The sequence below is a fragment of the Chlorocebus sabaeus genome, chromosome 7, assembly GCF_047675955.1.
Source record: "Chlorocebus sabaeus isolate Y175 chromosome 7, mChlSab1.0.hap1, whole genome shotgun sequence".
Classification (NCBI taxonomy): Eukaryota; Metazoa; Chordata; class Mammalia; order Primates; family Cercopithecidae; genus Chlorocebus; species Chlorocebus sabaeus.
In genome coordinates, this window is record NC_132910.1 from 51,129,908 (window position 1) to 51,153,279 (window position 23,372).

Sequence of the window (23,372 nt, forward strand, 5' to 3'; positions counted from 1 at the left end):
CCCCCTGGCTCTGCAGAGCACTCCAGTAATGCCATCCTAGCTTCAGAGGCACATACCACTCTAGGTCAAGTGCTGACACTGAAGGAAATATTGGCAGTGGGTAGCCCATCACAGCCACTAGGGCAGATGGAATTACTGTGTGCTTGCTCACACTTTTTCTCTTCAGCTAATTGGATTACTCTTCAGAGAAAGATGTCTGATAAAGTCAGTTTAATAAGGGAGATCCTCTTTAGCCAGTAAAGAACATATTTCCCTAAATGGAAGCAATGGGATGAGTTGTCAGAATGTCAGCATCTGAGCTATAAGAAACACTTACGGGACCAAGAGAATCAAAGCGGTCACATTAGCTACAAATACAAAGTTCTAATATCTTTTTCCTCTAGTTCATAGGAAAGAATCTAAATAGATATGCACTCTGGGCCAAATAAGGATATAAACCTATGCGCGCTCTCTCTCTCTCTTTTTTTTTTTTTTTCCAATATTTCTTAGAACAGGCTTTCTTGTACACCAGAAGACAAAAGAGAGTTATGAGCTTGTGATAGCTATGAATATTAGTAGAAAAGTCTTCACACAGGCCAGGTGCAGTGGTTCACACCTGTAATCCCAGCACTTTGGGTGGCCAAGGCAGGTGGATTCCTTGAGCTCAGAAGTTTGAGACCAGGCTGGGCAACATGGTGAAACCCCAGATCTACAAAAAATAAAAATAAAAAAAAATTAGCTGGGCATAGTGGGATAAGCCTGTGGTCCCAGCTACTCAGAAGGCTGAAGTGGGGGTGAGCTGAGGCTGATGTGGCCCATGATCAGACCACTGCACTCCAGCCTGGGTGATAGAACAAGACCCCATCTCAAAGAAAGAAAGAAATGTCTTCACCCTACAGACGGCTGGATCGTTTATTCTGGCTTGATGTGTAGCCGCTGAGACTGATTTTTTCTTTCAAACTTAAGATATAATGCCTACCATGGAAGATTGGTATGAGGATTAAATGAGACATCAAAGCTTTATAGAGCTTTGGGCACACAGTAGGTACTCAAAACCTGTTAGTTCCACTTACTTTATATTGCTTAAAAATTAGCACCATGTGGCTTAGTCCCTTTCAAAAAGGAAAGAGTGCTTTATTTTTCTACAGGGGTCAGTGGTTTATCTTTATAAGAGGGTCCAAGAAAATTCCTCTTTGCACATACACACTCTTCTATCGTCCCTTTGTGTAAAGAAGTAGACTTTTCCCAGAAATCCAAGGCACTCCTCATAACCCACCTTGCAATGGAAATGCTCTCACCCCACAAAAGGTGCATTGTCTAATAGCCATGAAATGGCCTTTTCAATGGCACTTGGTGTATTTTGCCTTCCATTTAATATATGGTTGGTGGGAAGGCCAAGGTCCACATCACTGGCCTCTGCTGGACTGGGTGGATGACCAAGATTATAATTTTCAAATTAGAAAGAGAGAAAAAGATGCAAATAAAGGAATACTTCTGAGGCGAGGCACACCATAGCTTTCATTTGGGAACAATCACATTTGCATACACATACAGAACTCTCATATTTTGGTCCCGTAGTTCACAGGCATAGGTGAAAATGTGGGCATGACTATTGTGGTTTCCTCAGGATAGTTTGCGTCCATCACATTAATTATAATGCCTGAGACAACCCCTTCATCCCATTCAGCCATATTTTGTTCTATACCAAATGTCTCTTTAAGTATCCTTAGGGCTATCTCCTAATGTGTCCTGAGCATGGCACTGAGAATCTCATGCTTCCATCAAAGAGTGTCCTTCAGACTGAAAATAGCTTCATGCCACAACCGTACTTTTTTAGTACACCTGGTTGTAAACCAAGTCCTTTGCCTGGGATTTCCTGTCACCTTTTTTTGGAAAGTGGAGAGAACTCAAGGAGATCAACACAATTCTTTCTAGAAAGTGAAATCATGGCAGTTATAGTTGGCAAATGCATGACTTGTTTGGTCTGAGTAGGGCAGTTACATAAAGAAGTTAGTCATCCTGCCGGTTGCCAGGAATTTAAGATCTTTGGAGGAATATCAAAATTAAGAATACTGAGTCTTTTTCTCAAAATCATTATCACTTTCAACACTGTCCCCAGGCAATCTGATTCCAATCCAGCTAAAAAGTTTTGTGCCAACATCACCTCAACTAACGTACATGAAAAAAAAAAAAATGCAAGACTTAAAGGCTAAATGCAAGCAAACATCACAAAACAATGGGTTTCAGACAACCATAAAATTGCTCAGGATGGACCATGTTTGTAAATAATTACTGTCCCTCTGAAAAATGCTACTGAGTTCACATTGAACTTGACCGTTAACTCAATGTCATTTCAAATGTCAAACAGCAGCGTATTAAGGCTTAGTTAAATTGTTTGCCTTCTTTTTCTAGTTGGATGTAAGCAGTTCCTGGAACTTGTATACAGTTGGCCTCTCTGTAACCGCTGGTTCCTCATCAAATTCAACCAACCCCAGATCAAAAATATTTGGGGGGGGAGGAAACCCGAACAATAAAATATAGCAAAACGACAGTAAATATTAATACAATTTTTAAAATACAGCATAACAGCAACATAGCATTTATATTGTATTAGATATTATAAGTAATCTAGAGAAGATTTAAAGTGTGTGGGAGAATGGGTGTAGGTTACATGCAAATACTATGCCTTTTTATATAAGGGACTTGAGCACCCTTGGATTTTATTATACTCAGGGCTGGGCAAAGGTAGTCCTGTAATAAGTTCCCCTTGGAAACTAACGGACAAACACACTCCACCGGGAGTTTTAAAACTTGCCTGTTATTTTCTAGCAGGATGCAGTTGACTGTTTTTGACACAGCACATAACTAGAGAAGTGCTGAGGGACCTCAAGAGATCACCTGATCCAAACCTCCTCCCCTTACTTCCCTGGACAAAAAGCCACAGCTAGATTTCTGATGGAGATGATGTCATTTTCCTTAGTTCAAAAGTTTCCAAATTTAGGTAGATCAGAATCATACAAGGGCTTGTTAAAACATAGACTGCTAAACCCCATCCTCAGATTTTCTAATTTAATAAGTATGAAGGGGAGCTGATAATCTGTACTTCAAACCAGTTCCCAGGCAATGCTAATGCTGTTCCTCACAGAAATACACTTTGAGAACCATTGTTCCTTTCAAAGTGTAGCAATGATTGAAGGAAAATATCCTTCTTAATTGACACTTCATTACTCTGGTGTTTTAATTTACTAATTAATTTAGCAAATCAACAGAGTCTACTTCTGGTGATCAAGATTAGGACAGCATGTTTCCAAGCCTAGAGAAAGACTCCAACATCAACACAATTCAAATGGAATTATCTACAGCAGGAGGTCAAATGTGCCATTGGAAAGGGGGTTAACTAAATTGTAATTATTATTTTTATAACTATTATTATGTTTTTTTTTTTTTCTTCTAGGAACTTCAGTTACAATCTGGACTGAAAGCCAATATAGAGGTCCAGGGTGGTCTAGCTATTGATATTTCAGGTGCAATGGAGTTTAGCTTGTGGTATCGTGAGTCTAAAACCCGAGTGAAAAATAGGTCAGTGTTTATGCATTATACATTTATGAATTACATATAATACCATATGCAGAGAACTTCAGAAATATGTTTTGGGAATTAACCTTCTGACTTTTCAAAATCTATGCTTTCTATTTGTAATCATAAAATGATAGAGTTGGAACTGATCACAGGAAGTTATTCTGTCCATAGATTCTTATGTGCAGGTCAGTACCTAACACTACTCAGCCAAGAATTTTCCTGCTTTTAAAGACATACATAGACAGGATGCCCTGTGAATCAGATGGTTCATCTTCTTTTGGTGTTTCACCAAAAGAAGAAATTTTACTTTAAGGCAAACTTTCCTCTTTTGTTGTCTTCAATGGGGAAAAATAAAGAAGATAATTTCATCTGTGCAGAAACTAAGTATTAAACGTTAGGAGTCCTTAAGTCTTTTCATCAGCATTCCTTTTTCTAAATAAAATACTCTAAGCTCCTTTAATTTTTCTAATCTACCTGTGAGATTTAATGAAAGTGTTTTACTTTGAACATGAAACAATGTCTTTGAACTAGTGTGAAGATGAAAATTATTAGTATTCTATTTGTTACAGAATTTTTAAAAAAGAAATAGAAATGCAACTTATTTTTACTTTTTTAATATTTAAAAACACACTCGGGCAAAAGTGAGATACGTGATAAAATCAAATTTTTGATTCATTTTGAACTACAGATGAAGGAACTGAGAGCGATCAAACAGCAGCACATTTAATGTGAAGTGTGACCCACAGTGTTACTAAAAGGAACCACAGAATGAAAAATGACACTGGTCATCAAAGGGTTCAGCAATATAACTTAGGGCTTCCCACATAATCAGTCATCTTTCACCTCTTTCCAAAGTACTTTCTAGACAGAAGTTTTTCCAAATGAAATGGAATTGAATTCTTTGCAAAGAGAAATCAACAACAGCAACAACAACAAAAAGTAATTTGGATTTTTTTCTAAAGTACACAGTATCCTTAAGAATCTACCATTAGCCATAGTGTAACCAATCTGTCTTCCATTTCCACTTGTTCATTTGAAAAAATATTTTAAGCCTTTGCTGAATATAGGACATCAGAAGGTACTCTAAGTGATTCAGGGATTAAAACAACCTGTGACCTACTTTTACACTGATCATAACAGCAGCAGGGGTTTTAATTTGCACAGCAAAAATTAATACCCCTGTCAAAAAATATGGGCATAGAACTCTGATTTAATTGTGAAAATAATTTATCGCAGTTTGATTTAAAGTCCACAATTCAATTAAAGTAGAGGTAAAACTTCTGTTGAAATTATTTATCCTTTTCATTGTTATCCAAGGCACACTCCCAGCCAGTGCAATCTGTTTATCCAGTTCTTAAAGGACCCACCATATTCGTTCCTCCTGGGACCTACTCACTGTACATGCCCCACTTTAAGAATGATTTTTTGTAACACAATATTTTTTTTGAAATATCTTGGCAACCAAGGGCTTACACCTCTAGAGATTCTTTGGTGAAGGTAATGAAATGGAATTAAAAAGCTGCCTAGAAGCCAACAGAGAGATAGTTAACAAAAACTGTAAATATCAATTGTCTTCTTGGTAAGTTTAGACTCCCTTTTAATATAACTTGAGTATTTCTGACCTCCTAAGACGACTGGGTTCCAAGAATGTTTTCATTTTGGTCTTTGTTATGCCAATACAAAACAATGTAATATCTTATAGGCACTCCCCACACCTGCAGCTGAAGGCAGGGGAGAGCTCAGGGGAAGGGCAAATCTTCCCTGCCCAATATCTGAGACTCACCAGGCCCTGGTTACCAGCAGAACTCTGAGCACATCCAGGTCACTTCTGAATCCCTTAAGTGTCTTCTTCCAGTCACTGGCATCATAAGTTCAGATCCTGTAAAATTATAGCTGTCAGTCCAATTCCATTAAATATAATATGAACAGGTTTTTTCTTTTTTTCTCAAATATTTAGGGTGACTGTGGTAATAACCACTGACATCACAGTGGACTCCTCATTTGTGAAAGCTGGCCTGGAAACCAGTACAGAAACAGAAGCAGGCCTGGAGTTCATCTCCACAGTTCAGTTTTCTCAGTACCCGTTCTTAGTTTGCATGCAGATGGACAAGGATGAAGCTCCATTCAGGTAAGATGCAGCATTCAGGTAATGTTCCAGGACCATCACCAGTGCACCAGGAACTTGCATTCAGTCTAGAACATTCAGTTTCAGAATTAAAAGGAAATAGTAGAAACCCAGTGAAAGATGAATTTTCTTTAAATAAGTAGAAGAATAATTGATAAGGCCAAAAAAAGTCAATTTCTGGGGTACCAAAAAAAGTCTAATGACTAGTTCATTTGATTCTGGAGATAGTGTCATATTCTAATCCAGAAACAATTTATCAAGGAAAGAAAGGCCTATGATTTACCATAGGAGTTGCCACATAGTTTCATAAAAAAATACCAGATACACATTTACTTTCTGGTATCTTCACAATAAACTGCTGGACAGAACATTTCAAATAAAACACCTGGCAATCCATTTACCGTCTTTAAGGGCAAAAATGAATGTGCAGTTATTAAGTATTCCATATAACAGCAACTTGACCCTGTTTAAGTTTTGGCTCAAGTTTCAGAGTTTGGGATTCTGAATTTTCTTAAATAATGCTTTTGGTAGAATTGTTAGTGTTTTAAAAGACAAAGATATAATTTCCATGTAACTTTATGCTGTGTCATTTGAATTTTGTAACCATTATTTGTACCAGTACTATCACATAGAGCTAGAATGCTTTGGGTCTAGGTAGCACTGACCCTTTCATAGTAGTTGACCTACACTAACCATAAGGATCATTTGTAGACTTAAAACAGCAAGCCACATCTTACATCATCTCCTTTGATAAGTAGGCCAAAATTGAGCACCTTCATTATTTTACTGACATTTCATGATTCATATTAAAAAATGCATAAATTATACAAATGTAAACATGAATAGGCTGTATTTTCACCGAATAAAAGATTGTGCATTATAAACTATTAAGCTGTCACTAACTTACATTAACTTACATCTAGAATAAACCTCCACGAATGCATTAAAAAAAGCCCACCTTCTAATGGTTGAAATGCAGTGACCACCAACCTACCCACATGATTAATTGGTTTGGTTCTACATTTCCCTTGGGCCAGAGCTCTTGGAATGTTTCTCTGTCCGCATTGTCTGCTTAAATCCAGCGGGGCTTGCCTGTTACTCAAAAGGAGGGTGCTCCCAAGGTGGGGCTTCTGGAATGAAGGGTGAGACACAGCACAGCATGCAAAGCGTAACAGCATCACCAAAAAGCTGAAAGGAATTTAGTCTTTCATTCTAGACAACTGTATGGCAGGACTCCCATATCCCAGGCATTTGAAGTGTTTCTGTTGATATAAAAAGAAATGAGGCCGGGCGCGGTGGCTCACGCCTGTAATCCCAGCACTTTGGGAGGCCGAGACAGGCGGATCACGAGGTCAGGAGATCCAGACCATCCTGGCTAACACGGTGAAACCCCATCTCTACTAAAAAATACAAAAAAAAAAAAAAAAAAAAAAAAAAAAAAATTACCCGGGCATGGTGGCGGGAGCCTGTAGTCCCAGCTACTCAGGAGGCTGAGGCTGGAGAATTGCGTGAACCCGAGAGGCGGAGCTTGTAGTGAGCCGAGATCACGCCACTGCACTCCAGCCTGGGCGACAGAGCAAGACTCTGTCTCAAAAAAAAAAGAAGAAGAAGAAGAAGAAAATCACCCATTCATGGAGTAGCCTTTGACACTCATATCCTTTCTCAAATTGCTTTGGAACAGAAACTTCAAGTATATATTCAGTAACTTGGCTGGAGAGGTGTAGGGTGACTTAACTGTGTGTGTAATTCTGTTATTGTTGCTGTTGTACAGGCAATTCGAGAAAAAGTACGAAAGGCTGTCCACAGGCAGAGGTTATGTCTCTCAGAAAAGAAAAGAAAGCGTGTTAGCAGGATGTGAATTCCCGCTCCATCAAGAGAACTCCGAGATGTGCAAAGTGGTGTTTGCCCCTCAGCCGGATAGTACTTCCAGCGGATGGTTTTGAAACTGACCTGTGATATTTTACTTGAATTTGTCTCCCCAAAAGGGACACGATGTGACATGACTAAGTACTTGCTCTCTGAGAGCACAGCGTTTACATATTTACCTGTATTTAAGATTTTTGTAAAAAGCTACAAAAAACTGCAGTTTGATCAAATTTGGGTATATGCAGTATGCTACCCACAATGTCATTTTGAATCGTCATGTGACACTTTCAACAACATTCTTAGTTTTCTTGTACGTCTCTCAAATCCCATTTGGTACAGTGAGAACAGTTATTCTCTAAGAGGAAACTAGTGTTTGTTAAAAACAAAAACAAAAACAAAACCACACAAGGAGAACCTAATTTTGTTTCAACAATTTTTGATCAATGTATATGAAGCCCTTGATAAGACTTCCTTAAGCATGACAGGAAAACCAAACATGTTCCCTAATCAGAAAAAAAAAGTGAGAAACCATTTTTTTTCTCTTTTTTGGAGTTGGGGGCTCGGGGAGAAAGGACAAGACTTTTAAAAGACTTTTATTCGCCAACTTCAAGAATTAATATTTATGTCTCTGTTGTTAGTTTTATTAAACCTTAAGGTAGAAGGCACATAGAAATAATATCTCATCTTTCTCTGACCATGTAGTGAGGTTGCTCCAAAGAAATTCAGATCTCTACCTCCAGCCCTGCAAAAATATTGAACTTAGCACAGAGGAATCTGAAAAATTAATTTCAGAAACTCTCTTTGATTTTTCTTTTGCTGTGTCTTTTTGAGACTGTATTGTGGTATACTGTCCTCTAAGGGACATCCTCATATATTAATCATTTTATCTCAACTTTTTAGGGGTGAGAGCTCTAGTTCACTTAACTGTAATTTGCACAATAGCTAGGATGACTAAGAGAACATTGCTTCAAAAAACGGATTTCCAAAATATGAAATCAAGAAAACAATGTCTTTATTTGCATGAATTAAAAGAGCCATGTTGAACATTCACAAATATTTATTAATAAACAGATGTGGTGATAAACCCAAAACAAATGACAGGTGCTTATTTTCCACTAAACACACACACATGAAATAAAAGTTTAGCTAGCCCACTATTTGTTGTAAATTGAAAACAAAGTGTGATAAAATAAATATATAGAAATGATATTGAATTCCTTTTGTCTTTCATTACTTCCAACACCATATTTCTCATTCCTGACACTTTCTGAGCCTAGACACATACACAGCTAAGCCTCTGCAGCAATATAGGTCAGGCCAGGTTCTCTAGATGGGAGACCAGACCCATTTGAAAAATGGGCCACTGAAAATATCAGCAGTCAAAACCTGTTAAGGACCTGTGAGCTTGAAAACATGCCATAACCCCAATTTTCATAAAGCTCTGGACCGACCCCTTTACTCTCATGTTACTATAAAGGACGAAAGGAATCAGAAACTAAGGTGGTGGGTGGAACATGGTAGGTGGTAGCATCAGCCTTGGGGAAACCACTCTGTAAAGATGCTGACTTCGCAGGGAAAGTGAGTTGGTCTAGGGTACTAAGCTGAATATGCTGTGGACTCAGGCACTTCAGCCCTGTGAGGTTTAACAAAACACAGCCAGCTCTGTGAAATGTAATCATTTATCTAACAGTGACGACTGTGGTGCCCTGAATGTTAGTGTTTGGCCATTTCCCAACTGTTTACTGGGCTGCTGAGCCAAGTATCTGCCCACCCAGTGGAGAATGGACGATCCTGAGCAACTCTAACATGCTCCAAAGAAACAAGAAAGCAGCAGCATAGGACAAACAGTAACTCCTTTGTAGATAAACAAGATAGAAAATGAAGAGGGGTAGAGTGACAGTCCACATTTGAAAATAAGATAGTATCGGAGCCAGAAAAATAACTTTAAACCTCATTTGCAGCCCTCTAGTTCTGACTACTTCTCCATTACAAATGTCAGCGTACAGACACATTTGTCTTCTGAAAAGACACCTATTTGGGAATTGTATAGCCCCCTAATGCGAATCTCCAGGCCTCTGTCCAGTCAGGTCTTTCCTGCAAGCCTTAAAATTAGCCTGGCTTCTTTTCTTCTGTGAAGTGTTGCTGTCATTCCCTGGCTCATGTTGCAGTCCTGCTTGTGACAAGTCGCTCCCTGCTTCTCTGAACTGACCACCTTCAAGCAAGTGTTAAAGCTAACACTTCCTGAGTGCCTATTATATGCAAGGTATTTTAAAGCATTTTCCATATATTAATTTAATCTTCACAAAAGCTATATTTAACAGGTAGCATTATTTCCATATTATAGATCAGCATTAAGAGAAATATAATATGAGTCATAAGTAATTTGGAATTTCTAGTAGCCACTCTAAAAATGTAAACTAAAATAGGTGAAATAAACTGTAATAATATATTTTATTTAACCCAAAATATTCAAAGTATTATTGTATCAATATGTAAGTAATATAAAAATTATTAATGGGAAGCTTTACTTTTCGGGGGAAGATTAGATCTTCAAAATGTGGTATATATCTTGTATATAAAGCACATCTCAATTTGGATGAGACACATTTCAAGTGTTCAGTGGATGCATGTGGCTAGAAGCTGCTGTGTTGAATAGTACAATATTGGGCACACAAGACATTTAATTTGCCCCACAGAAGACACTTTCTGACTTAGAAAGTGAAAGAACCAGGACTCAAATATAAGTAGTTTCACCTCAGAACCTGCTCTCTGAACCCACTATAGGATGTTTCCCATATGCTTTCGGTTTTAAAGATTTGCTGCTAAATGAATACAGACAGTAGTTTATGAAAATGACAAACATGTGACAGCAGCTATAAAGCTAAGAGTTGTTGCCCCCCCCCCTTTTTTTTTGAGACGGAGTCACGCTCTGTCACCCAGGCTGGAGTGCAGTGGCGTGATCTTGGATCACTGTAATCTCTTCCTCCCAGGTTCATGCCATTCTCCTGCCTCAGCCTCCCGAGTAGCTGGGACTACAGGTACCCTCCACCACGCCCAGCTAATTTTTTGTATTTTTAGTAGAGACGGGGTCTCATCGCGTTAGCCAGGATAGTCTCAATCTCCTGACCTTGTGATCCGCCGGCCTCAGCCTCCCAAAGTGCTGGGATTATAGGTGTGAGTCACCGTGCCTGACAGAGTTGTTGCCCTTTCTCTGTGGTTGTTCAGTCTCCTCCTCTGATGGAATCAGAAGTCCACCATAATCAACTGTAGAATGTTTCCATCATTCCAAAAAGAAACTTGTACCCTTTAGCTACCACCTCCAATGTACCCATCTCCCAGCCCTAGAAAATCACTAGCCTACTTTCTGTGTCTGTAGATTCATTCTGGACAATTCGTATAAATGCAATCATATATACTATGTAGCCTTTTGTTATTGACTTCTTTCACTTAGCATTGTGTTTCAAGTTTCTTACACATTGTAGCATGTATTAGCACTTTATTCTTATGGTCAAATAATATTTCACTATACAGTCATGCCATGTGTTTATCCATTCATTAGTTAATGGGCATTCAGTTTGTTTCCACCTTCTGGATATTATGAATAATTCTGCTATGAACATTTGTGTACAAACTTTTTGGTGGGCATATATTTACATTTCTGTGAACTTAGCAGTAGAATTGGTAAGTCAAATGGTAATACTATATTTAACTTTTTGAGAACTGCCAGAATTTTCTCCAATGTGACTGAACCATTTTACATTCCCACCAGCAGTGTATAAGGGTTCTGATATTTCCACATTCTCACCAACACTTATTAGTATCCTTCTTTTTGATTATAGTCATCTTAGTGGGTGTGAAGTTATCACTATATTTTGAATAAATAAAAAAAAGTATTTGGCTTAAATACATAAAAAAAATTATTTGGCGGCCCACACCTGTAATCCCAGCACTTTGGGAGGCCAAGGTGGGGTGATGGCTTGAGGCCAGGAGTTTGAGACCAGCCTGAGCAACATAGGAAGAACCTCATCTCTACAAAAAAATAAAAATAAAAAAATTAGCTGGGCTTGGTGGCACATGCCTGTAGCCCCAGCTACTTGAAGGCTGAGGTGGGAGGATCACGTGAGCACAGGATGTTGAGGCTGCAGTGAGTCATGATGGTGGCAATGCACTCTAGCCTGAATGACAGAGCAAGACTCTGTCTCAAAAAAAAAAAAAAAAAAAAAAAAAAAAAAAAAAAAAAAAAAAGATTCAAGTCCTTGCCCTTTTGAAAATTGAATATTTTACCTTTTATTATTGAATTGTAAGAATTATTTATATATTTTCAGTATAAGTCCCTTATCACATACATAATTTACAAAAATCTTCTCTTGTTCTGTTGGTGTCTTCACTTCCTTGATAATGGCCTTAGAAGTGCAAGAGTTTGTAATTTTGGTGAGATACAATTTATCTATACTTTTTCTTTTTTGTTTGTTTGTTCTTTTGGTGTAATATCTAAGAAACCATTGCCAAATCCAAAGTCACAAAGATTTAACCCTATGTTTTCTTGTAAGGACTTCATATTTTAGCTCTTAAATTAGTCCATTATGGTTAATTTTTTATATAATATGAAGTAGAGGGTTAAAATTTATTCCTTTGTGTATGGATTTCCAGTTGTCCCATCACTGACTGTTGAAAAACAACTCTGTCCTCATTGAATTATTTTGGCATCCACAAACATGAAGGTTCATTTCTGAATTGTTAGTTTTATTCCATTAATCTCTATGTTGATCTTTACACCAGTACCACACTGCCTTGATTACTGGTGCTTTGTAGTAAGTTTTGTACTTGTGAAGTGTGAATCACATATTTTGTTCTTTTTAAAGATTGTTTTGGCAATTCTGAGTCCCTTAAGTTTTCATATGAATTTTAGGATTAGCCTGTCAATTTCCACAAAGCCAGCTTGGATTCAAATGGAGATTGTGTTGAACCTGTGCATCAAAAATTAATTATATTGTCTCCAGGTCCATGAACATGAAACATCTTTTCATTTATGCACATCTTGAATTTCTTTCAACAGTGTTCTGTAATTTTCAGAGTATAAGCTTTACATTTTTTTGTTAAATTTATTTCAAATGTTTTATTCTTTTTGATGCTATTCTGAATATATTTGTTTTGTTTCATTTTTTGATTGTTCATTGCAAGTATATAAAAATATAGTTTATTTTTGTATAATATATTGCTCACGTAAAAAATAAATTATGTTGCAACACTGCTGACCTCATTTATCCATTCTATATCTTTTGGTAATAGATTCTTTAGAATTTTCTAAGTAAAGAATAATGTCGTTTTTGAATGGACATAGTTTTACTTCTTTCTTTCCCATCTGAATGTTTTTATTTTTTTATTTTCTTGGCTAATTACCCTGGCAAGAACCTTCAGCACAATCTTGAATAGAAGTGGTGAGAGTAGACATACCAAAGATGATAATGCTGGTAAAAAAGTGGTGGTGTTGACAACAGTGACAGACACTAATAACCACGGGATGTGAAAGGAAGGCCCAAATCATTTGGCAGTAGCTCTGGTTCTATTTTCACTAAGTAATATACAGTTATTCCTTGATGTCTGTGGGGGATTGGTTCCAGGACCCCTGGGGATACTAAAATCTGTAGATGCTCCATCCCTTACATAAAATGGCATAGTATTTGCATATAACCTACACCTGTGCTTGCATACGCTTTAAAGCATCTCTAGATTACTTATAATACCTAATACAATGTCTAAACATCACTTCATTCACATGCCTTCAACTTAGTAGTCAATGTGGGGCAAATTCAAGTTTTGCTTTTTGAAACTTCATGAATTTTTTTTTCCGTATATGTTTGATTTTCAGTTAGTTGAATCTATCCATAGATGGAGAATTTACGAATATGAAGTATTGTAAGTTCTGCTGTGCTTGAAAATTAATAAAAGTTCATTTGAACGTTTAAAACACTTTCAAGATAGTCTAGATGCCCGACTGCACAGAGAAGAGATACACAACTTGAGGCGCCTGTCCCAGCACTAAGAATATGTTTGAGATTCAGATTGGTCGAAGCTTCAGTGTTCCTTGTCAACTTAGTCCTCCCCCAGAAGGAAGTGTGGAGACAAAGGGAATAGGACAGGGAGGCCTGGCTTAGAAATCCAGTTCCACTACCTGCTGGATCTTGGGCATGTGACTCAACCTATCTGCCATTTCCAAATAGGTATTATAATCTCTATTTCACTGTGTTGTTTTAAGGATTCATGGAGATTATGCATGTGAAGCATACTGCCCAGCACATACTTGGTAGCATTTGGTTAATGTTTTTAATTTTGGAGATGTAGTGAGCAATATCTTAGAACTGATTAGTTTTAATAAAAAGGAGTTTGTACTTTATTTCTACCTCCTCCTTACAGGTAGTTGGAGAGCATAGTAGTCATTTTCTCTCTAACTCTCCAGAATTGGTGCAGAATGGCATGAAAATCTTTCCCATGCAGCTTCCAGGAAGGTGGGAGGCAGGGGATTGCAGCAGTGAGGAGATTTGGAGTAAGATACTCCTGCATACGTGAAATCTCACCTCTTGTTCTTACTGCTGCTAGATAAACCTTCAAGCCTCTCAGCTTCCACATTGGGAATATGAGCAGTACCTCATAGGCTGTTGTGAGGATGAAGTAAGGTAATAAGCAAGTTCCTGGTACATAACAAGCATTTAATAAGTACTCATTAATATTAACTTTTCATGTGCAGTCTTATACAATTTCTGAGCAAAGCAACATTTTATGTTCTGACTCAATGGAGTGAATCTATTTGCTGGACTTTCATCCATGAACATCATGAGTTTTGGAATGGCAACCAGTTTTGTTTGTTTACTTATTGTGAAAACACTACTTTCACATTATAAAAAAATTATTCTTCCAGTTTCTAAAAACATGACTTTCATCCGTTTCTCTGCATACCTAAATTGACCTCAGATTTCACTGATCCTTTCTTTACCTTTTATTTTATTTATTTATTTATTTTTGCTTTTGTCCTCTATAAATATGATAATTACCAAGAGGAAAGAATAAGTCTTTTCACTAAGGGGCATGGAATGAATCTAAAATTCATCCACAAAATAAGAAAGTTCTAGTATAAAGTTTTTGGAGAAAATCTTAAAAGAACTCTACATCATAAGTAAAATGTATAGGATTTTTGAGAGGAAAGAAAATACCAGAAGACATCACTCCAGCTCAGTCATTCTTCTTTTAAGACTTGAGCTGAATGTCATATCTATGTGTAAACTTCTACCTAGTCTCAGTCTTCATCTTCCTTAACATCAGTTTCTCCTTCCACGTCAAGGCCCCTGTAAGAAATAGGGTTATTGGAGACCGGAAGTGAGTGAACGCAAACACGGCGTCTGTAGTGCTGGTGCTGAGGACCCGAACAGCTGTTACATCCTTGCTGAGCTCCACTCCTGCTACAGCTCTTGCTGTCAGATATGCATCCAAGAAGACGGGTGATAGCTCCAAAAACCTTGGTGGAAAGTCATCAGGCAAACGCCTAGGCATTAAGAAAATGGAAGGCCACTATGTTCATGCTGGGAACATCATTGGAACACAGCACCATTTCCGCTGGCACCCAGGTTCCCATGTAGGTCTTGGGAAGAATAAATGTCTGTATGCCCTGGAAGAGGGGATAGTCCACTACACTAAGGAGGTCTACGTGCCTCATCCCAGAAACACGGAGGCTGTGGATCTGATCACCAGGCTGCCCAAGGGTGCTGTACTCTATAAGACTTTTGTCCACGTGGTTCCTGCCAAGCCGGAGGGCACCTTCAAACTGGTGCTTTGATGTCCTGTTTGAGGCCATCAGACAGAGACTGGAGCCCAGGTGACAGGAGATGGTGGTACCAGAAGTCAAGGGTTGGGGCGATGACACAGCCTCCCAAGGAAGAGGTCTGAATGATGGTGACTCTGCAGGAGACTCTGAAGTGACTGCTGGGAAACCCTTTGGGAGACCTGACCTGGGGCCAAAAATAAAGTGAGCCAGAGTCAAAAAAAAAAAGAAAGAAATAGGGTTATTGCATGAAACTGAAACTGGGTAATTTGAGGAGAGCTCAATAAACTCCATAGAGATGTGGACAGGATATAGAAAAGCCACAAGGGATGATGTAGCTCCTTAAGGCTCCTAACAATAGGGATCCCAAAAAGTCAACGGAGGGCGTGGTTATTGGCACCCATGGGATATAAACTGTGTGGAGCTGTGGACTTGGGTAGAGGGATGCAGCCACCCTCACCATCTCCACTGGGTGGAAACTAGGGAAACTCTGTTTTCACTTTATTTCATCTCTGTCTTCTGTTGATGGTAACCCTTAGCTGAACCAGCCAGGAGCCAGAGGGCAATAGTGCCCTATTAATCCAAACTATATACAAAGCAGGTAGAAATAGTCAAGAGCAGGGTGGAGGGGAAAATGAAATAAATCCAGCCAAGCTTATATGATGAGTCCTTCTCTACAACTTGTTAATTTATTTAATCATTTGTCTTATGCAATATGGAACATCTGTTAGAATCAAGAAACGTGCTAGATTTTTTTTAAAAAGGCAAGATATGCTGCTTTTATGTCAAGAAACTCGGTGAAGTGAGGGAAGCAATACAACTAAAAATAATTTAGTTCAATAAAACAAGTGTAGAAGAAACATAGTCAAAATCCTAATGGAGCATAAAGAGAAAAAAGATAAAGAAAACATCATTGAGAAGGTGATATTTGAATTAAGCTACATGGTTCCTTTACCTCAACCCCAGCTGCTACTGAACCAACTGCTATTTTACTTTAACTGTTTATCAGCTTCCATTACTGTCAACGACATCTAAGACCCCAGCATAGAGTCAGGTCTGTTGGTCTTCAGCTTGAGTGTGCAGAGAAATAATCTGCAGTCTCACAGAGCCTGCTGTAAAAATTGCAATTATATTTGATGAGAGTAGAAAAGAAGATGAATATTTAGATTGATAAAAATTCCACTGATGGAGTTATATTAGCTAATCATTTGCCTCCTATCTTGGGATTATAGTTAGTCTAGAATGATGTTAGTAATCCTTTGCTACCTTCCTATTCATAAAAGCTTAATTTATTCATAGTTAACTGGAACATGATGTAAATCTGTAAACTATTTTCACCCTTCTATTTTTAATAGAAAGATTCCTGCCATAATCTTCTAGGATTACATGTAAAAGTGTGGACATTCTCTTTCCAGAATAGGCTTTAGTTATAAACTAACTGATTCCCTTTGTTAGTGAAAATGAGTCAATGCTATTTGGTTTGGGGATACCTATCTTTTTAAACCACTTCTCCCACTCAATTTGCCTGAAGATTAACCATCTAAACAGTCATGGAGTAAAATTTCAGGGTGCAATGAATCTTTCAAATTGCCAAGATACACAGAGATGCTTAAAGGTAGAGACACACTCATATATTCCTCAAATGGTGAAACCTTGTCTCTTCTCAAAATACAAAAACTTGCAGGGTGGTGGGTGCCTGTAATCCCAGCTACTTGGGAGGCTGAGACAAGAGAATCACTTGAACCCAGGAGGTGGAGGTTGCCGTGAGCCAAGATCATGCCACTGCACTCCACCATACTCCAGCCTGAGTGAGACTGTCAAAAAAAAAAAAAAGGAAGCAGACGTTCGCTCTTTAATGAGATCTGAAAGAGTTATGGTACATACAAAGCACTTGGTAGATGAGCAGACAATTCCCAATAATTAACATTACTTAACATGCCTAAACAAAGTTTTCTCTACCTTTATTATTTAGCAAACATTTTATATTACACTTGTTAAGTGTCATGTACTGCTCTAGGCCCTTTACAGGCATTAAATCAATTCCTTCTCATAACAACCCTACCAAGTAGGAACTATTATTATACCCTTGATTTGTTTAGGAAGAATCAAAACACAGAGAGATTCAGTGACTTGTCCAATGTCTCACAGCTGGTGAAAGGCAGAGTCTGGATTTAACTCTGAAAGATTTAACTCTAGAGGAGTCTGCTACCTATGGCAAGATCCAGTCTGAGCTCCTAAGACTAGAATTCGATTCTCTCCTCACATTCAGGTTCCACACTTCATTCCCATCTCCTATGCATGACTCTTCATGAATATCACCTTTCCTGCCCCTGAAATATGCACTGTCCCAAACAGACCTTACCCTTAGCTGTTTGTTGCTCTGCTCTTGCCTTCCCCCTTCCCTTCTGCCCAAACAAATCTTACCTAGTCCAGCTCCTATTACATTTCCTGCACATAGAATCTGCCAGCTATAGAGACACCTGCTTCCCATGTATGTTTATTAAATATACAACCCAACTGGAAATTAACCAAACCAACTTGGTTGACTGCCTTTCTCTGTTGCCTTATGTCATTATTTTTTAGAAGTTTTACTTTAAGATTACTTATGTAAATATCTTTCTAAATAAAGTGTGAGCTTCTCAAACTCAGCGCCATGTATATATCCTCAGTATCCTCCATCCAGTGTATAGTCTGTGTTCAATGACCACTGAGCTATTCCCTATGGATGCTAAGGGCATCCATAACTTAAACTGTTCTTCAGGATGGCCAAAGTGCCATTTGAAGTGGGCAGATTTCTGTTAGAGCCTCCATAGCAAATCAATTTACTCTCCCCTCATGCCCTGGTACTCTGACACTTCCCTCAAAAGAAAAAAAAAAAAGATAAAGGGCCAAAAAATAAAGGCTAGATTAATTGTACCACTATGGAAGGAAAACAATATTTCTTACGATTTTTTAATGAAATGTTCACAAAAACCTTGAGACAGGCATTTATTGTCCCAATTGTTAAAAGTCACTGAAGAAAATGAGAATTGGAGAGAAAATATCTCACTGGGGACTAGTACACTAATCTAATGGGTCAAGAGCAGAGTTTTCTACTCAGGAATATCAGTCTTGCTGCCGTCCAGGAAGGTGACGAAACTGTGTTGCCAGGGCATGGTGTTCCAGAGAAGCAGTTCTCAAATTTGCATGAGAACCACCTGGAGGGCTTGTTAAAATACAGATTGCAGCTTCTCACCACTCCCTGTCCATTTCTGATTTAACAGGTGTAAGATGGTCTAAGGATTTGCATTGAAAACAGGTGAAGTTTCCCATGCTGTTGATATGGAGACCACACTTTGAGAGCCCTGTTCTAGAGAAACTTGAGCCAGGAATGAAGAAAGACAATGACAATCATAAGACCACATAAGACCATTAGTCCATTACTCTTTCCTGATGTCTGTAAAGTAGCAAGTGAGGGAGATGTCAAAGTAAAAGTTTATATAATACTTTCTGCAATGAAATATGTATTTCTGCAAATCACAAGGAGCTGCTCATTCTTCCACCTTCAAGATAATTTGAAATAAGTGAAGTACTAAAATATGAGGTTTCTAAATGGAGCGTTTGCATGGCAGCTCTTGTTAGAATAGAATATTTCGAAGGAACTTGTGACTCAGGTGTGTGTGGGGATGGTGGAATTGGGAGATGGAGGGAGGAAGACGTCTCAAAATCTCATGTGTCAAAATTTCTAAGAATGCTCATGCCCTTTTGTTTAGTAATTCTAATTAGAGGACTTTACCTCATGAAAATAATCAGAGATGCTTACAAAGATTTAGGTTCAAAAATATTTATTGCAGCATCATTTTCATAGCTCCAAACTATAAATACTTTAAAATATGAGATTGATTAAACATATTATAATACAGCCATATGAGAAAAAAGATACAGCAGTTAAAAATCATTCCTCCAAGAATGTTGGAAGATAAAGAGGTAGAATATTGGTGTAAGGAAAATGGATGTGCTGTGGTCAAGAATAGGCTGAGGCAGACATCCAGTCCAGCATGACGCAGCGAGTTTGGAGCAGAGGTGCACAACTCTGCTCATCGTGTAACCGCGCCACATGAAGTGCATTAGGTGATCACTCATATGTGTTCCTGCTTGGCTTGGTGCCACTATTGTTTGTAAAAGATATAATTATCCTGCTAACGCTGTACATATGGCTTGTGCCTTGACTCACTCGTGCCCAGAGAGAGTAAAGCCATGTCGAAACTGTCTATGTTGCCTTGAGTGTTTTTCCAGCTACCCGCACTCGCCCACCAACTCCCCTTGGATCTCAGTTAGAACCTGACAATTGGTAAATGAAGAGGTACAATATTATGAAGCGAAAAAAAGTAGACAACAAAATAGCATGTAAAGTATCAAATACACTTATAAATAGTTATTTTCTAGAGGCAATTTGTGCAGTGGGTCTCCAAGTAAAAATTTTTCCCCCTGCTTTCTAATTTTTAAAAATATTGTAATTAAATTTTTTAATGAATATGCATTATATTATATTTATAAATATAATGCATACAAGGAATCCCAAAAAATGATTATTTTTAAGTACGCTGTATAACAGTGAATTTGAAGTTTTCAGAAGTGCTATAATGGAGAGGTGTATCATAGCAGTTAATGTTTCTTGAATGCTAACTATAAGCTGGGAGTGATACATATTATTTCGTAATTTTCTCATTATAATAATACATATGTCATAAATATAATATTTTATATTGCAATACTGTTAAATATATTGTGTTTGTGTATATTATATTCATACACACACAAACGGTAGTATTTTATATACTGTTAATAATAGTGCTATTACTAAACTTATTTCACAGAGATGATACTGATCTAAGAACTGACTTTAGAATTCCTTTTAAAAAAAAAGCTGTTTAAAAACACCCCTTAATGAGTATGGTGCTTTTAAAACATGTCCCCCAGTTCTTCAGCACTCTACCCATCGAGAGGTAGAATTTATGTTCCTGTCCATTGAATCTGGGTTCTGTGATTTCTTGTCAAATAGATGATGAAAGTGCTGCTGTCAGTTTCTGAAATAGGTCTTAAGAAACTGGCACTGTCTGCCTCCTGTCTCTGGGGATACTTACTGTTGAAACCCAGTCACCACATTTTGAGGAAGCCCAAGCAGAAAGATGCCCAAATGAAGAGGAATCAAGACCCTTTTCTTTTGGGCCTAGCTAAGCTTCCAGCTGACAGCTAGCATCAACTTGCCAGTCATGTGAGTATGCCATCTTGGAAGTGGATTCTCCTATTCCTAGACTGATACTATGTGAATCGCAGTCAAACCTGCCATGCTGAGCCCTGCCTGAATTGCAGATTCATGAACTAAACAAAGAATTTTTGTTGTTTTTAGCCACTAAGTTTTGAGGTAGATTGTTTCTCAGCAATACATTACTAGAACAATGGGCATGCTTGTTTATGAAAGTAAGATCTTCTGGATATAGTGTAGTGGGTCTGCATCAGTAGGGATCATTAGATAGGTAAATTGCTTTATAAAAGAAATTACAGAAACGTGGAGGATTGGGAGTCAGAAATCTAGGGAGCAGAGGAAGTGGAAGATGGAGGAAAGAGAGGGCTCTAGCAATTAGGAGAGTATCTGGAGCACGAATAAACTCAATGACCAGTGAAAATGACATTGTGCCAGAGATGGCATGAGGCTATTTAAGAATAGGAATGCCAGTGGTTCAGGTTTAAGGTGTATGCTAATGCAGCTGCCTGCCATATGATGAACTACCTGCTAATCTCCATCGAGTTACGGTACACCTTCAGCCAAATCCTGGCACACATACAGTCCCTGTTTCTGAAATACTCAGGATTGGGTGAGCATGCTGCAATGAAGGCTGGCAGGGCAATGCAATGCAGAGAAAAATGGCGCATACTTGATGCAAAGTGGAGACTGTAGTTTGAGAATTCATTAGAAACAAGACCCGGAAGCCAGAGGTGACTCAGAAGTGACAAATAAGATCTGAAACTGCCCTTAATTTCCTTTCTTGCTTTATATTCCCCAACCACTAGACAGATGTGAGGAATCCTGGATGTCTGTCTTTGTGGAATATGGGTTCAAGTGCTTTGGGGCCTTAATCTTAAGGTTTATAATGATCTTACCTAACTAGTGGATTATTCAAGGGACATATTACAGCATTAATCTTCACTGTGCAGTAGATTTCCAAAATGTATGTCTCTGATATGTAGTTTCTGAGAGGGATGGCCACATTACTTTCTGGGGCCCCAGTGTGGACTCTCAGGCACACAGGTTGTCTGTGTTGTTCTCTGGTGTCAGTGGAGTGTCAGCACCTTGGTAGGTGTTCCTCACAATGCTACTTAATGAGCTGAGATCAGACTCCTTAAGTTGACCAAAATACTCTGGGTACAGGAAGTAAAATACTCTGGGTACAGGCAAAAATCAGTACCAGACTTCTGACAGCCAGAGCTGTAAGATCATAAATTTATGTTGTCTTAAGCCACTAAATTTGTGATCATTTGTTACCACAGCAATAGAAAATGAATAGTACCTGGATGTGAAATACTAATAGAGTATTTTAATTAAATGAAGGATTTAAAGTAGAAGAAAATAAAACTATCCAAAGCTTGTTTTTTGAGTTAAAATAAAGACAGACAATGCGTGTTTTCTTTGAAGTAATTTTTACTGGGAAAAAAAAACCAATAAAACTTTTTTTTTCCAAAACAGTCAAAATAAAAGACCATTACACAAGATTGCACAATCATTTACAAATGCTGGCAATTAAAGGTAAGTAGGCTAGTCTCACAGAATCCTTGTCTAAATAGTTTACTCCATATACAATGCACTGAAAATGTGATTCTCAGAGCTGTTGAGATTCAAAGTCCCCTTGGCTGGATTCAAAGTTCCCTTGGCCAAGTTCATTGCATTCTACAATTGAATCATATCAGACCTCTGGTAGGAACCTTTTCCACCAAGGTTCCTATGTTGAGAGCAGTTTAAAATTTCACATTCTTCCCATTTACCACCAGTTTTTTTCATAGTCCGGGGTATAACATTATCCAATATCCTTCCCCATTAATCACACAATTTACTCTCCTCTTTTCCAACATAACTTCTACAGTGTTCACATTCTTTTCAACCACTGCTGTCTCTACTATACAATAGTATAATTTATGTGTAAATACAGAAACACATGTCTTCAAAGTGGGGATAAAAAGAAAGCATCACCTGCTGTGGATACAGGTATGGTAGGTTATTCAGGGAGCCCTGGGAAGGACTTCTTGCCATTAACACTAGCCATAAAAAGCAATTATGAAACTTAAAAAAAGAAAAAGAAATCAAATCAGATGTGTGTGTGTGTGTGTGTTTTATTCTGCACCATGATGAATTAAACAGGAATAAATCTAATGTGTTCTAGTTGCAACATGAAATACTGAATGTTAACAGCTTACAAACGCTGCTCTGAACATTCAGTTCTCTTCTGAGACACAAGACATACAAAGGAGTTCAATTTTCAGTCTCTTCCCCTGGGCCTAGTACTCACACGTGCCACAGATGGACATGTTTTTTACCCCAGAGGACCAGAGTCTGCAATTCTGATTAGATTCAAGCTTAAGGCACCAATTAGCAAGTGCTACATGCTTTATTAATGATTTTATGCACCTGTGAGGTCTATTTAGGACCCAGAAGTTAGTTAAGAATATATAAGCAGTCTCTTGATAATATATATCTTATTTCTACATATATCTCCTTAGAAATTATGTGAAAGCCTAACATATTTTGTGAATTTGATTTTTATAAGCAGTTTTCTCAAACAAGCTTACACAAAAAATTTCCCCCTCAACAGTACTGATAAAACACAGGGCACCTTTTTCTTTCAAGTATTTGGGTGAAATAGCATACCCTGAGAATTTGGGGTGCAAACCTACACCTTGTAAACTGTAGAATGAAACTCCTCAAGCACCACATAAGTAAATGTATACCATGATAGTTTTTAAACACAAAGACTATTG

General features: G+C 38.0%; 1 protein-coding gene and 1 pseudogene across 3 annotated transcripts in view; both read left to right on the top strand.

The window, feature by feature from the left end:
• The window catches only part of MTTP (microsomal triglyceride transfer protein), a 58,351-nt gene extending 49,597 nt beyond the window's left edge, over positions 1–8,754 (top strand). For all 3 annotated transcript variants that reach the window (XM_073017504.1, XM_007999365.3, XM_073017503.1), the window contains 3 exons: positions 3,434–3,558; positions 5,516–5,686; positions 7,455–8,754. In XM_073017504.1, coding sequence (XP_072873605.1) covers positions 3,434–3,558; positions 5,516–5,686; positions 7,455–7,626 — 468 coding nt within the window. In that variant the 3' untranslated portion in view covers positions 7,627–8,754. The remainder of the gene's footprint in view (positions 1–3,433; positions 3,559–5,515; positions 5,687–7,454) is intronic.
• A 6,170-nt stretch (positions 8,755–14,924) lies between these two features.
• LOC103236696 (large ribosomal subunit protein bL27m pseudogene) lies at positions 14,925–15,780 on the top strand (annotated as a pseudogene).
• Positions 15,781–23,372: the final 7,592 nt, after the last annotated feature.